The 15,340-nt window shown below is 25.0% G+C and overlaps 1 protein-coding gene across 3 annotated transcripts; it reads right to left on the bottom strand.

Moving 5' to 3' along the window:
• Nucleotides 1-635: 635 nt before the first annotated feature.
• LOC107457575 (DNA endonuclease RBBP8) lies at nt 636-15,329 on the bottom strand. 3 transcript variants are annotated; one of them, XM_016075767.3, is made up of 10 exons: nt 15,050-15,329; nt 14,033-14,111; nt 12,824-12,875; nt 12,175-12,284; nt 12,037-12,082; nt 8,372-9,855; nt 6,790-6,850; nt 3,949-4,054; nt 2,524-2,671; nt 636-863 (listed from the first exon to the last, which is right to left on the bottom strand). In XM_016075767.3, exons 2-10 carry the CDS (start codon nt 14,109-14,111, stop codon nt 805-807), a joined length of 2,145 nt encoding a protein of 714 aa, XP_015931253.2. In that variant the 5' UTR covers nt 15,050-15,329; the 3' UTR covers nt 636-804. The 3 variants fall into 3 exon arrangements, with proteins under 3 accessions (XP_015931253.2, XP_071033355.1, XP_015931254.2); XM_071177254.1 differs by having other exon boundaries at nt 8,378-9,855; XM_016075768.3 differs by having other exon boundaries at nt 15,053-15,256.
• Between the last annotated feature and the right edge of the window lie 11 nt (nt 15,330-15,340).

Here is a 15,340-nt window from a genome sequence, read left to right as displayed (position 1 = left end):
ATTACATTCTAATTGAAAAAATGCATATAGTAGTTTTTGTAGTTTTCAGAAAAAATTACACTTTTTAAAAACATAACTATAAGACTTAAAAAGTAGAAACATTTTTCAAAAATTTATTTTCTGTCAGTCAAAAATTACTACAGTTAATATGACAATTTTTAAATGATCCTATTATTAGAAAACATAATTTGGTCAGAGGATGTAACTACATATTTCTGTTCAGTACACACTAACAGTATTTATACATTAATATACAGGTTTAATGAATTACAATGCAGTAGTAACAAATAATATACTAAGAAAACAACAACGTATATGAAAATAAACAAATACAAATTAAACATATTTTACTGTATTTAAAAATACCTTTTAGAAATGTTACCTAACACTTACTTATCACTATAACTATTCCATAACATCACAGTTTTGATAATTATGAAGTAAAAATTAAATAAATGCAAAAAAAAAAAAAAAAATTAAAAAAATTTTTATTCTAACAATTAAGAANAAAAAAAAAAAAAAAAAAAAAAAAAAAAAAAAAAAAAAAAAAACTTTTCTTATAAAATCTTGTAAAAATTCTACAATCTTGTAATAACTTTTCACATATAATTGTGATAAATAAATACGAAAAATGATTTGCATCATGTTAATTCTATTCTATGAGAACATTAAATGCCAATATTTATGAAACAAATAAATCATCACATGATTTAAACATAACTAGGAATACATTACAAAACATTTGTACAAAATAAATTACAATTACTGATACAGTAATCTAAGTCTCTGATAGGAGTCGACTATCTACAAGGGTCTCCTACGATGAGTCTTCAGTGTTACTTTTTGAGTTGTATTTAAATAGCCTTAAAAGACAGAAAATAAGACAATTATCTATTAATGAATATTTAGTTCCATAAGGAAGAAAATTAAGTGTGAAACTTGGGTGCAAATGAAGAAAACTGCATTTCTTATAATCGAACGTTAATTATCTTGATTATACGTTAATTATCTAGAACATAATAGTTAACTAATCTTGTAAATTACAGTAGTTATTGACCACGGTTAATATCGAACTTGATAAAGTTGCAATAATTGTTAAATACGATAGAATTTAATAGACAAATAATTATTTAATTAGAATTGGAATTATAAAATAAAATTCCAAAGCCTTAATGAAGTTCAACAGAAGAAAAGAAAACAAAAAACCCTTCTATGATAAAACACATACAAAGCTCAAGGACATCAGTAAAAATAAGTACAACTTGAAGATAAAATAAGAGGAGAAATAACTAATTTCTTTGATGCTAATTCAAAATAATATATTTTTCAAATTTCTCTTTCTTTTCTTTGTATTTTTAAGAGATATCATGAATAAAAATTATCTCTCAATTGAAAATATAGCAGCTATAATACCTAATTTAAAGCATAAAAAAATAAATATTTATATACTTGAAAATGAGGATTTTTTCAAAATTTTAACTATAACAACTAAAATTATTTAAGAAAAATTTTAAACAAAAAAAAGCTTTTTTTCTTGGAGTAACACAGTTCTGTATGAAACTCATAATGTAAATTGATTTGCTAAAAAAATAAAATAAAAAATATCAATCTTTTTTTAATATAAATCTTAATATTAAACACTTGCAAATATTCAATAAAACTTGAAATTTGTAATTTGGAACTACTCTCTAAGCCAGTGATTCAAATATATTTTTTTACAAGACGCAGAATTTAATATCCCTGCCAGAACAATTTCAATATCCTTTTATGCTAATTTAAAGAAAAGAAAAAAAAAAAAACTATTTCTAACAAAAATATAACATTTAAAAAAAGACAACAAAATTGAAAATTTTCTTATTATGTCCCCTTGTCAAAAATCCACACCCTTTAGATTTTAGTGTAAAAGCGTGGGAACCAAAATTATTTCTTTAAAGCATTAAAATAAGTAATGAATGGGTCATATTCCAATAATAATTTATACCACAATTTCATACTCAATAAATAAAAAAGAAAATTTATAAATTATTTAATATAATGAACTACATTATTTAGAATATGCTAAAGTTCTATTAGCATATAACTCTGTGTAATAAAGTTATGTATGTAACTAGATACATAGTAGTATATTTAATACATTCCACCAGTAAAATGGCAATCATTGTTTGTCAATGGTTTTTAATACCATATAGCACAATAGCAAGTTATATTTATCACATGACTTAAGTTAATATTGAATATGATAATAAATTATAATTTCTAGTCTACTGATCCTGATAACACTTATTCAGTATGTTTTTAAAATGTTTTTCTTTAAAAAAAAAAAATGAAGTGGTTATTTCATGCAAAATTTATCTTAATTAAATCTAACTAGAAAGAATGAAGTAAGAATTTAGGTTTTGTTACAAATCTTATTATTTAAAAATAATAATAAAACGCAACTGTATAAGAAATTTATGACCAAATACACTTTTCAATAATTAATGCAAATTGTAAAAATAAATATCAAATTAAATATTTATTTACCTCTTGCCTTACATTCCTGTGTGTCAGGAAATTCCAGCTCCCAAAAATGTTCTGGAGTAGATGGGGGAACAAATTTTCCCCTGTGACGAGAACATTTCTGCATTCTTTGTTTCTTTTCTTCATCTGAGAGACCTAAATCTGTGTAGTACTGGAAAAGTAATTAATTTTCAATATTTCTAACAAAATATATTTCAAACAAATCTTTCTACAGATATAGTAAGAAAGTTCAATATAGTTATATATATATAAAACCTCAAGTCTGATAAAATAAGAAAATAATAATAATTTAAATAGGGGTCTACAAAAGTTCTAATTTTATAGGAGCAAACATGAAATGGCTTCTATGGAACAAATATTAAGTAGCAAGTGAGCATTTAAATTTTATAGCATTACAAAAAGATACTTATAATTACTAATTTAATAATATCTAAAATAAACAAAGTTGTCAGAAATATGGTATACTATTCTACAAGCTAAAATGAAATTTTATATTTGTAATGTATTTATATATGCCTTTTATTTTTAGAAGAGAAGTAATCTTAAAAAATAGATTTCTATTCAGATTTTCAAAATTATCGTATTTCAGGAAGAGAAAAATTAAGTTTAAATTTACAAAGTATTAGATGCTAGCTATGATTTTTCTGGTACTATGACAACCAAAATTTTTAGACTTCTAATAGTAAATAATTTTCAAATTATGTTCTTTTGATAAATTTAAAAATAAAATAAAATAACTAAATAAAAATGTTTCAGAAAAAATTACGATGATAAATTACGATGATATAGCATTTAGATAGTTTTATAAATGCATTTAAGAATATTTCAAAGATCAAAAGTTTAAAAATACCTATTTTAGCCTGTTTAAAAGCAAAATAGGTTTCAAAAATATAATTAAAAAATATGTAAAAACCTGTTATAAAACTCAAAATTTTTTATTGTTGAAAGAACAAGTTTATAGTTTTGAATTACAAATTTACATACAAATTTTATACAGACATTAAAAATATCAGTCAGTAAAAAATATCAAAAAAATATTTTCCTTCCATGAATGGGTTTTTATAAAAATTCTATGATAAAGGCAAAACTTAAACATAATAAAGTAAAAAGAAGTTTTGCCTCAAATAAAATTCCTTAACTTGAATTTGCTTTCCTTAAATACGATTCCTAAACCAGATGGATTTAGTTTCTGAAAAATGTGAACGCACATTTCAAAGATTTAACTACTCCTGAACTACTGAGATTCGTTTTTAGTTATTAAAATTTTAAAAAAAATTCTAAAAATTAAGGAAGCACAGTTTAGTTTTTATATAAAAAGTTAAACTTTGGAAAAAATTTATTAGAAGAAAAAAACTATAAAATAAAATTTTGACATTATGTAAGTAAAAATAAAATTACAAAACATTTTTAAGAAAAGAATATTCTTACATTTTCACACTCTTTGCAATCAAAGCCAAGTAGCTGTTTTCTCTCAGATTTTTTTCTAACTGTTTCTTCTTTATACTTATAATCAGGTTCAGGCTTTTTGGGCAACCTGAAAAATTTATTAAAAATATAAAATTAAAATACAGCAGTGGCGTACGCAAGGGAGGGGTTTAGTGGTTTAAACACCCCCCTTGAGCTCAGACAAAATGGCAAAAATAGAAATTTTATTAGAAATAATGTGAGCTATTATTTTTTAAGACAATATATTTTTATCTGCCTTATCCCTACTTTTTTTTTCTCACGGTATTTCTCAGAATACTGAAAAAACATTTACTATAATAGGGTTGTACTTTTGAAACCAAATTCACGTGATACTGTTACGGACTGGTTCCTTTCTGTCCTGCCAGTATTGTTTTTGAGACTGGCTGTCATTCGCGGGATCTTTACGCGATGATTCTGTAATCCTAGACGTGCTGTCGTCTTTGAGACAATTCGAGAATTTTGGAGATGCGGTGAAAAATTATATAAAAGGGGGAACGGAGTACAGTGGATGATGTAATATCAAATAATTAGGGGCCCCCTTAAAATGGATTTTTTTGAAAATAAATTTTAAAAAATTAAGAAAAACAATGATTGTTTTTAAAAAAATCAATTTTAAATATATATTAAAATTTTTTCAAAATGTTATGATTAAAATTTAGTTCTAATTTAACAAAATAAAGTAAAATTCAATTTATTATTATTTATTTTAATTTTAAACATGCTTTCTGAAATGAAAAGATATATAAATACTTTTATATTTGAATAAATAAAAAATATACGAGAAAAACAACTTAATCGAAGGGCCCCAAAAATTTGAATGGCCTAGGTCCCCGCGTACGCGCCGGCCCTGAGCATAGCATTTATTTCTGTGCCAATATATATATTTACTGTTCTTGGATCTTTAGGATGTCAAAACGTAAGAATTTAACAATTTTTAATTATTTTGAGAAAAAATCACGACCTGAAATTAGTGAGGTGACAGCATCTAGTATCAATGTAAGTTTTTCTGTTGTACAGAAATGTGATACTTTCGTTGAAGAAAACGTTTCTAGCATAACAAAATCTGATGAATGTGAAAGTGGCCCTCAAAGTGTTACTTCCCACCCATATGACATTGGACTTTTTTCAGAAGATATTACATTACGTTCTTAAACTTAAAAAATTAAATCAAAATTTAACCAAACAATGTTGTCTAAATTGTTTAGCTGTCTAAATTAGGGAAATAATAGTGCTTTATTACAGACTCGAATTTCTTTTAGTGGTTTCAGAAAATTATGAATACCCCCCTTGAAAAAATTCTGTGTACGCCACTGAAATACAGGATGAGAATTTTAACACATCTTTTTATCAAGGCAATGAAATCTTGTATTTTATTACATTACTTATAAGAAAAATGTTTTTTAAAAAAAAGCATTACTTTTTTATACGAAAAAAAACATTCTATAGTTGCAGTTTATACTTCTGTTCATTTAAATTTGGTGGAAAAGCAATCTTCGTGCCACATAATAGAAAAGCATATAAGACATAAAAATATATTAAAAAAGCATAAATAACACATACAATGATGTAGTGTAGATACTAAAAAAAGAACTTTTTTTTTCATCATTAGTACTAAAAAAATAGATAAGGGATAGTAAAACAAAAATAAGCCTTATAAAATAAAAAAATACTAAAAAAAAGCAATAAATATAAGTTTTATGCAATTCAAATTTGAAAAACAATAGTTATGAAGTCTTTTAAACTATAATCAATTAAAAAACACTTAGAAAGTATTATGGTAATATGACAAGAAATTTCACGATATTAAATAAATCAAACGTAAATTGTAAATCAAATAAAATATATTATTTGGAATTAATAAATTTAGGAAACGTTTAAGAACATTGAAATTTTAAATTTGACAAACAATTTCCCCAAATCATTAAAAAAAAAAAATTTTTTAAAAATGAGCATAGTGGCACATGTCTAAAATTTTAATGAGAGTTGAAAGTGTATAAATTTTTGACAATAGAGCCATTACAAATTGTTTAAAACTAATTGTCAAAATATTGTAATGGTATCTATGAATTCAATAGAAAATAACACAAAAAAAAGTATTAAAAAAAATCAGTATAGTGTCTAATGTGGAGTTCAAACTTACATTAAGTAGGGTATTTCTCCCCTTTTAAATTATGGGGTTATTAAGTGGTTAAAGAAAATATTCAAATAGGTAGTATATAAATTTGGTAGGAAATTTTCCAAGATTAAAGAAATTATAAAAAATACTACGTCTTGTATGCAACTCAAGTTTAAATATAGCAGAATATTTACTTAGTTATTTTAAGATTAAAAAATAACTAAGAAAGTAGTATTTTATTGGTACATAAATTTAACCAAACACTCTCATGACCAGAAATTTCACTATAAGAAGGAAATGTACATAACTCATACAAACTAGAATAACTTAATAAATAACTTTTTTTTCTTAATTTCAAAAAATAGAAAAAACTATCTTTCCTTCTTTCTTTTTTTGATTTTAATGAACTACTTACACAATTAGGTGGAGTTCTAAAAAATTATTCTAACACCAAAAATTTTGCAAAAAGTTGTAGAGATGCCTCTTTTGAAATAATACTTACTACACATTCTCTTAGACCAAGTCTTAAAGTATACAGTTGAATGTTTACTGCATACAGTCAACATTTTCCGAATAGATTTTTATTTTACCTAATTTTGTATTGAACTTAAATAATTAAATGAGTTTAATGAAGCTTAAATAAATCTTTTACGTTGTATTCTCTGTTTCTGATATCTTGTTATTACCTGTCAAAACTATTTCCAAGGGGGCCAACCTCAATATGTTTGCTATTTAAGTCATCTTTACCTAAAAATAAAGAATTATAAGTAATATGTAACAAAACACAAATAATGTTTTTTTTTTGCCATTGTTGTAAAAAGATTAGCGATAAATAATCAAAAAAATAACTAACAAACATAAAATGTACAAAAAGAATTGTATAAAAATAAACTTTATTTAATATTGACAGAAATTATAAATCAAAATGTTATCAAGTAACGATTATGTTATGAGTCACAGTGATTCACTGGTTAAGACACTGAGCTGCCTTTGTGAAGGACTGAGGTTCAATCTTCAGTAGCAGACAGAGCAATGGGTACCAACTTGTCTGGGAGCTAAAGACAGCATTATGCACAATAGTGATCAAATTACCAATGATATACTGTTAGGCACAAGATTGTGGAACCTTAATCTAAATGATCCCTTAGACCCATGATGGCTGTAGATGGAGTATTAATTCTTTTCTATGATTAGTATGCTATGCATAAAATTTTTTTACTTTATTTTGAACTCTTACTTTAGTTTAAAAAATGTGAGACTGATACATAAAAATTTGATAGAGCTTTGTATTTATGATACTTTAAACGGATTATATGAGGATTTGGCTTAAAACCAGATCATTTACAGTTAGAAACTTAACAGAAAAGACAAAAATCATCACCAAGCTTTATAGCTTAATTTAAATTATTATTCCTGGAAATAATGAAGGTCTACCATTATTTCAATACAGTTTTCATCATCACAATATTTTGATCTTGACTTAGATTCGATAAATAGTTTGTAACAGTTTGGTTATAGCAAAACTTATAAATAAAAACAATCAAACATAAAAAAACAACATATTTATAGTCAGTTCAAGCAATCCAATTGTCACATGGTTTTCTTTAATTAGTTTATTATTATTATTTTAATTTGAACAAATACCCATGACTCATTAAAATGTGAGGCAAATCTAACAAAATAATTTCAAGTAAGGAAATTAAAACATTCTAAGTCTTTTACTTTCCAATTTAAGCATAACTAAATAATGTAATTGAAAAAATACAAGGATCAATCTAGGATATTTACTATAATTCTAATTTCTGTTAATTTGAAAGTAATTTAAATTTTAGTGAAAAAGTATAAATTCATCCAAAAAACCGTTTTTTAAATGTAATTAAATAATCATATAAAACAGTCAACAATAGTTTAAGTTTCAAAAAGTTAATAAGAAGTTATGTATAATGCTAAGTACCTTTATTTCGAAATATTTTTAAAATTTGAAAACCATAAATTCTGTAACATTTCTAATTGAAAGTTATCCATTAGCAGTGCATTAATTTTTTTCTTTTTCTATTTAATAGAAATTTTTAAAAAAGGAACATTTTTGGGAAGGTAAAAAGGAAAGACTATCTTTTTACCGATTTCTTATTTGTATGGAACAACGGATTAATTTTAACAGATAAGAGTTTTGATTTTAAGGTGGTTTCGATAAATTATAGTAAATTCAATCTGCAGTATTTCCTGACAATATAAACTAACTGAAAACGCCTATAAAAAAAGTTTTACCTTTACCGTGCTTTGAAGTAGAAGATTTTTGCTCTATAATCATCTCAGAAGAGCTATCAGAATCAAAACTATCCGAGTCATCTTTTACAATCATTATACTATTTGGAAATGCTTTGCCACCTTTTGGCTTAGTTGAAGATATACTATTCGATGATATGATTTCATACTCATAATTGTCTGGTATGCAAGTAGCATCAAAATCAACAGTTTTACTGGAACTGCTCGGAGCCGGAACACCTCGAGAAACAGTTAGTGAGTCTTTGGCAAAATCTTTAACCTTTTCATCTACTTCTACACATACGATGTCAGATTCTTGATTTTCACCAGTAGTCGATTTTGGTTGAAAAATGCTTCTGGATAGTTTTGTTTGGCGATAGGTAGGTTTTTTGAAATTAGGAGGAAGGGTGTCTAGCTGCATTTTAAACCTAGATGTTGACTTAATCGGGCGGGGGTAGGAAGATTTTCTGGCAAGCTTTTTTTTATCACATGATGTCCAGGTTCCTCCTTCGCTGTTTGCTTTCCTGTTTGAAGAGAGAATTTGAAAATCATTTATATCTTCTGCCATTGTCGGATGATTATTAATTATTTTTGAATTTGTTTTTTCTTTTATTGGTTGCAAAGAGGAAGCAACTGTTGCTTGAAAAGAATCCTCTTTAGGAATGGCACTTATAGAAGAACTGTTTTTATTCATTTTTGGATTATAATGAATTATTTTAGCATTTATTTTTTCTTTAAGTGGTAACAATGATGGAGAAACTGTTACCTTAAAAGAATCATCTTTAGTATTGTCACTTACAGAAGAACAGTTCCCGTCAGTAGCATTTTTTGGTTCGTCTACAAAATCATCTTCAACCACTTTACAAATTTTAATATCTAAAACAGGGGTATTGATTTTTTTACTGTTATTGAAAATATCAGCACCATTTTTCAAGTTTTTTTGCTTGGGACTGGTAGTTACATTTGCTAGCTTCATGACAGGTGTGCAATCATCATTTCTAGATGACTTCAATTTTTTATTTCCAAATGAGCTTTTCACATCATTTTCCTTGTTTGATTTATCGTTATTTAAATCTGAATCATCCTCACTCAATCTTTTTCTTCTTTCCTTATTTTCAGAATTTTTATCAGTATCTGGCATATTTGTTTCAAGAAGTTCTTTTTTACCAGTGCTTATACACTCATGCGTTTTATCACCAAGTTTTTTCTGACTTTCCTTGTCTTCACAACCGAAATCCATTGTGTTCGGCACTAAAATCAAAGAATCAGGATTCAAAGTAGAATACTCTTGATACACATTTTTCTGAAGAGGCTCAGTGAACTCCAGGGAATCTTGGTTTTCGTCAGCATTCATAGTCATTAAATTTTTCAGAAAATGTATTTTTGAGTTTGTTGACAAGTCTATTTTTTTAACAGGAGCTACATTTATGCTGGGGTCAACAGTTGGACCATCAACAATTTCTTGTAAAATTGTCAACTTTTTTTCCCTACAAAAAAAAAAAAAAAAAAAAACTTAAAAAAAGTAACAATAAAAACTATCTGTAAACTAGCTATAAGTAACTATAAATAGAAGTAAATAAATCTCAGAAAAGTAACATAATATTTAAAAGCAACAAACTTAAAATTTTAAAGTAAATACATTTTAAATAGCAATAAATAGTTTTAAATACAGAAGTCCTTCATTACTGGAATCCTATGCTTGCTGTTAAAGGAGATATGATACATTAAAATGTGTGATGTACAGTAATTGAAAAAAAAGTACTTTTATTGTTGCTTGTTACCTATGCAACTATAGAGAAAAAAACATAAATTGCTCTCTATTGGATAAGAAATGAATAATACAAGGTTCTAAATTACCATTTTTACAATTAAGAATAAGCCAACTATTAACAGAGCAACTATTCAGTATGATGCATCAGAACAAGAGGTTTTACAAAAGTAAATGACCTAATAGTAGGATAAGTTTTTGACGAAGATAATAACAGCAGCAACATTTTTATTGCTGTTTCTTCCTTATGCACTCATTTTTTTTTTTTTTTTTAAGACAGGGTAGGAATTTTGTTTTTTTGCATTAGAAAATAATGGTAAATGTTTTTCAATCACCATTCCAACAATTAAATCAACTATTATCAATTATTCAGCAAGATGCACTGGAATGTGTGAGGTAGAAATTATTGTTCAACACAAATATTTTGATTTATATGCAATGGCACAAAAAAAGGAAGAAAAAAGTAAGAAACTGACCTAATAGTTTTTTTTAATTAAATTTCAATAGATGAAGTTAAATAAAACTTTTTCACTCATTTAAAACATTTTTTGTAAACATTAAAAAAAAAGTCATACAATAATTTTATTATAAAATTTAAAAGTTTCAGAAAATTTAAAATATAACTCTTACATTTCAATTAAATTTTAATAATAATTTATTTTTGAATTGTACACTAAAAAATGAAGCTAATAACATTCAGCTTATTACACTTCAATAATTTTTGTTTCGTAAAAACTTTTTTGGGAAAATTGAGTAAACTTTATTTTAAGTTTTCCATTTTTTACAAAAATTTTTTTCCTTACTAAATAAACATATTCGGAACAAAATCTTTAAGACAAATAGATACCTTTATAAAGAGCTTTTTCAACTGCACATACTAATTTAAAAAATTTTATTCACTAGATATAAATTTAAATACTAAGGGATATAATAAAAATGTTAAAGTAGCAATACAATTTTTATTAAATACACATTGTTTTGATTGACTAAAACCTTATCTAGTATGAGGAACAAGATATTTCAGGGAGATCATAATAATGAAAATTTTAATAAAAAAGAGGTTTTTTAGCTCCAATAGATTTTGATACTTTAAGTTTGATTATTACATAAAAAATAATTGTTGGAACTTTTGTCTTTCTAAAAAAGATTACTATAATGAAATGCTCAATACTTGCAGTTTTACCGGGATACTACTGAATAAAGTTAAAATTTTGTTTTTTATTTATCCCTCTTGTGGTGCACAGAGCATTTTTTCTTGAAAAACAATGTTATATTTAATGAAAAAAAAGTACACCTATCTGAAGAATAGAACATCAGACTATCTTTAAATTACTCTAAATGGAAATAAATAAATTTTTAAAAACAATCTTTTCTTTTAACACCCAGTACAGTAGAGAACCGATTATCCGTAACGATCGGGACCATCGCAATTCCGGATAACTGATTTTTCTGGTTTTCTGAATCGCTACAAAATGCCGTTTTTTTAATGTTTATAAAATGAAACTAAAAAATTATTTTGAAATAGTTTTAGAAATAATAAAAAATGATAAATAATAATACACTTAAGTTTAAATAAGGAAAGAAATTATGAAATAAAAATTATATACAGGCTTATATATGTTATTAATGTTATTATTAACATTAATAACATATGTAAGCTATTTGTGCTTATGTGAGATTCGTCTACAAACGGCTTTTGATCCGTCCTCTAAATCAGTTCTTTCGTCAACTCGATACGCCGTACGCTCTAAATAACAAAATGGGCTTAAAATCTTGCAGGAAAAAAATTTTTTTTTTAATGGAAGAAAATTAATTTCCAGTTCCGAATTTCATCCCTGTTATCGGGTTTTCTGATTTCCGGATAAGAGGTTCTGCACTGAACAAAAAAAAAAAAACTTACTCTGATGTTTTATTTTCTGTTGTGTTGAAGTTAGACAACTTTTGCCCTATATAAAAATTAGAAATATTTACGATATTTTATTAAATGTGAGCAAGTTTTTGATACAACTAATTCATTAAACATAACCAAATATCTCACCAAGATTTTCAAACATTTTTGACTGTTCAAATAAAGCAGCTTTGCAACTACTGAAGGCTTCTTCAAGCTCAATACATCGTTTACACTCAGATTCATAATTCTTTAATTTCCTGTAAAAGAAAGAAAATTTAAATTTAACACTTATTTCTTTTCACTCTTCTTTTTTTTCATTTTTGAAGAAGAAATTCTTGATTGGTGGGAGCATAATACATATCTGAACTTTAAGTTCTTCTAACAATTAATTTTAAATTTAATACATAGTAATAAACTTTTATTCAAGTGAATAACTTTTTTTGAGCTATGTCTTTTTATTTCCCGACCATCAGTTAGTAGTTTACTTAATATAGAATAAAAATAAATTTCGAACCCTGATTTTAATAAATTAATAATAAAGCAAATGTTTTTTCATCTCCTTATTAAATTACTTAGAAAAGATTAAAATAATTTATTTTAAATGATTTAAATAGTTTATTCAAACTTTAAATTTGAGACATCATTTTATGTTAGTTACTAAATTGTTAGAAAATTAAAATAACTTTTCCAGTGTAATTGGTGTGTTAAATTGAGATTAACTGTCAGCGGAATTAGTTTTAAAATTAAAACATTTCAGCAAATTTCACTCAACATTTACATTAAGCATAATACTCACGTTGTAGCTTCTTGTAAATTTCTCTTTAGCTCTTCAATTTCATCTTCAAGACCTTTAAATAAATCAGCAACTTAAGTGAAACAGCACTTTTATTCATCTCTTAAAGATCATTGGACAACAATCATTTGTTTCATTTTTGCAGTTATGGTAAAGGAACAATTCATCAGCAATTAAACAAATAAACATAAAAAAGCAATTTTAAAATTCTAAAGTTATAATAAAAAATATCTTTTCACATTTCTGCTAAATCTTTTCGGCAAAAAATACTTAGCTTAAATAATATAAAATAGCAACTAATAATCTATAATTTTCTAATTAAAAACAAAAAAATATTTAAAAAAAAAGAGGTTTGTGGATAGAGTTACAATGAGCAAAATTGATAAGTTTAAGTTACATTCAAACAAAATTGGAAATTAAATCTGTATAAATAGTAATGTATTAAGTAATTCCATATTGATTCAATCAATGATAAAAAAAAAATTTAGGTCAACATTTCAATTAAATCACTTTTAGCATGTTTGTTAAACATGTTTTGAACATGAAAAATACCCTGTTTCAGAGTGTTTGCGTCGTTTCAGAATAAATATTTTCGAAATTTTGAAAATTAACAAAATTTTTACAGCATTATAATTTTTAAACAGCTGAAATTTGAGAATTTGAACTAAATTTTGTTCCGTTTCTAATGGCATTTCATAAAGTATATAACATGCTTAATAAATTTGAAAAGTAATTCTTTTTTTTAAAATTAAATTAAAATTTCATAAAATTTAAAATCAAAACTTTTGTTTTTCTGAAATTGTTTTTTATTTAACCTCTTTATAAGCAACGTCTGAGACAAATTTTAATTTTGCCCTCCTATGAGATCATAAAGGGAAAAAAAAAATTCTGGTTAAACAATGACACAAATTATTTAGTAGCATAAATACACCACTTTTTGATGAAAATTGCTAAATGTATAAATTTTATCAGCATAATGAAATAACATAATCTATGAAAATTGCAGTAAGATTTGACAGCAGAGTAAGACTAATCAAACAACAAGTTTTGTTAAATTGACCTAAAATTAGAGATGGATTTTAGTTTCCCTTTCTTATATTACTTTTTCCCAAATTTGCAAGAAGTAAATAAACTATCTAAAAAATTATTTAAAAAAAAACTATTTAAGTAAAATATCAACAAGTACAAAATTTTAATAAAAATTACACTTACATTTTATTTTAGATGTATGGATACCATAAACTTGCTTTAATAAAACTTTCATAGAGCATACTTCTGGTTCTGGATGCATCTGAAAGAGATTAGTTGCAACAGTTATTACCTACTTGAAGTTTCACAAATAAGCAGAAAATTGAAAATTACTACCTTACATTTATCAATATTTAACATATGAAAGAGAACTTTCTGCAATTAATTTAAAATAAAAGAAGCTTATTTTATTTTTAATTGAATTTAAATCAATGAAAATTCTTCTAATTTGTCTGATAAACTAAAAGAGGTCTTTAAAAAATATTAATAGAGGCACGCATACCTCATTCTTCTAACTAATGTATAATTTTCGAAACTTGAAACTCTTATACAAGTAAAACAATGTATGATTAAATTCAATCCTCACTAATTTTCATTCCAGTAATTTTTTCATGTTAAATCATTACATTATTTTGTATAAACACATATAATTGACAAAAAAAAACAAACTTCATACTGTCAAATTTTTTTTATTTAATGTGAAATTGTTTAGAAGAAACAATAAAAATCCCATAATGAATAGAATTTTTACTTGAAAAACAACAACTAGCCACTTCTAGAAAAGGTGTAATATTAAAAAGTACACTGGTGAAGAATTAATAAGTGACTTCTTTGACCTGTTTAAAATAATTACTGAAACTTAAAACTTTTATTTAAACTGTTTTTAACCCAAAACAATAAAATACTTATTGCCTTTGCTTAGTAAGATAATATGTCACTTGATTTTTCTTTTATTTCACTTTTTCTAATGCTTATTTATTATGCTTGGCTTCCTTGATTCCAAGTCTTGGCAACAATGGCCAAGTCTAATATATTATAATAAATATATACAAATAATGTGTTTTTCTTTTTGTCCTTATTGAGCTATACATATAGATATATATATATATATAACTAAATTTTAGGTAACTTTTTTTAACAACTATAGGTACAGCTAATTTGTGTTATCTAACTACTTATCTGTTTAAAATATCTACTTACAACCTTTTATTCCGAAGAATAAATTGAATTTCGAAGTGTCCCGTTTGAATGAATTAATTATCATTAATTGGTAGCTCAAAAGAGCAAAATAATGCTACAAATAACGCTATCTTGATATTTTAGATTTGATATTTGACCTTATAAAAACAAATATAAACATTACAGATTATCCAAAGAGCTTTCGAAAGAACCGCTTAATATTAACGGTTACAATCAAAACTACATTATTATTAAAATTTAATTATTATTTCTTTTATTTGAAACAAAAATTTTTTCTTCCATTTTAGTCAG

Source organism: Parasteatoda tepidariorum, chromosome 2, assembly GCF_043381705.1.
Source record: "Parasteatoda tepidariorum isolate YZ-2023 chromosome 2, CAS_Ptep_4.0, whole genome shotgun sequence".
In the NCBI taxonomy this organism is placed as follows: Eukaryota; Metazoa; Arthropoda; class Arachnida; order Araneae; family Theridiidae; genus Parasteatoda; species Parasteatoda tepidariorum.
This window is presented reverse-complemented; position numbering and strand designations above follow the sequence as displayed.

Excerpts from the sequence above, each read along its gene's own strand:
- LOC107457575 (XM_016075767.3), bottom strand. The coding sequence starts at position 14,111 with ATGCATCCAGAACCAGAAGTATGCTCTATGAAAGTTTTATTAAAGCAA. Across the intron at positions 12,083-12,174 it reads AAAAATGTTTGAAAATCTTG|GGCAAAAGTTGTCTAACTTC; the intron begins GTGAGATATTTG and ends ATTTTTATATAG. Across the intron at positions 6,851-8,371 it reads TACTTCAAAGCACGGTAAAG|GTAAAGATGACTTAAATAGC; the intron begins GTAAAACTTTTT and ends CTTTATTTTTAG.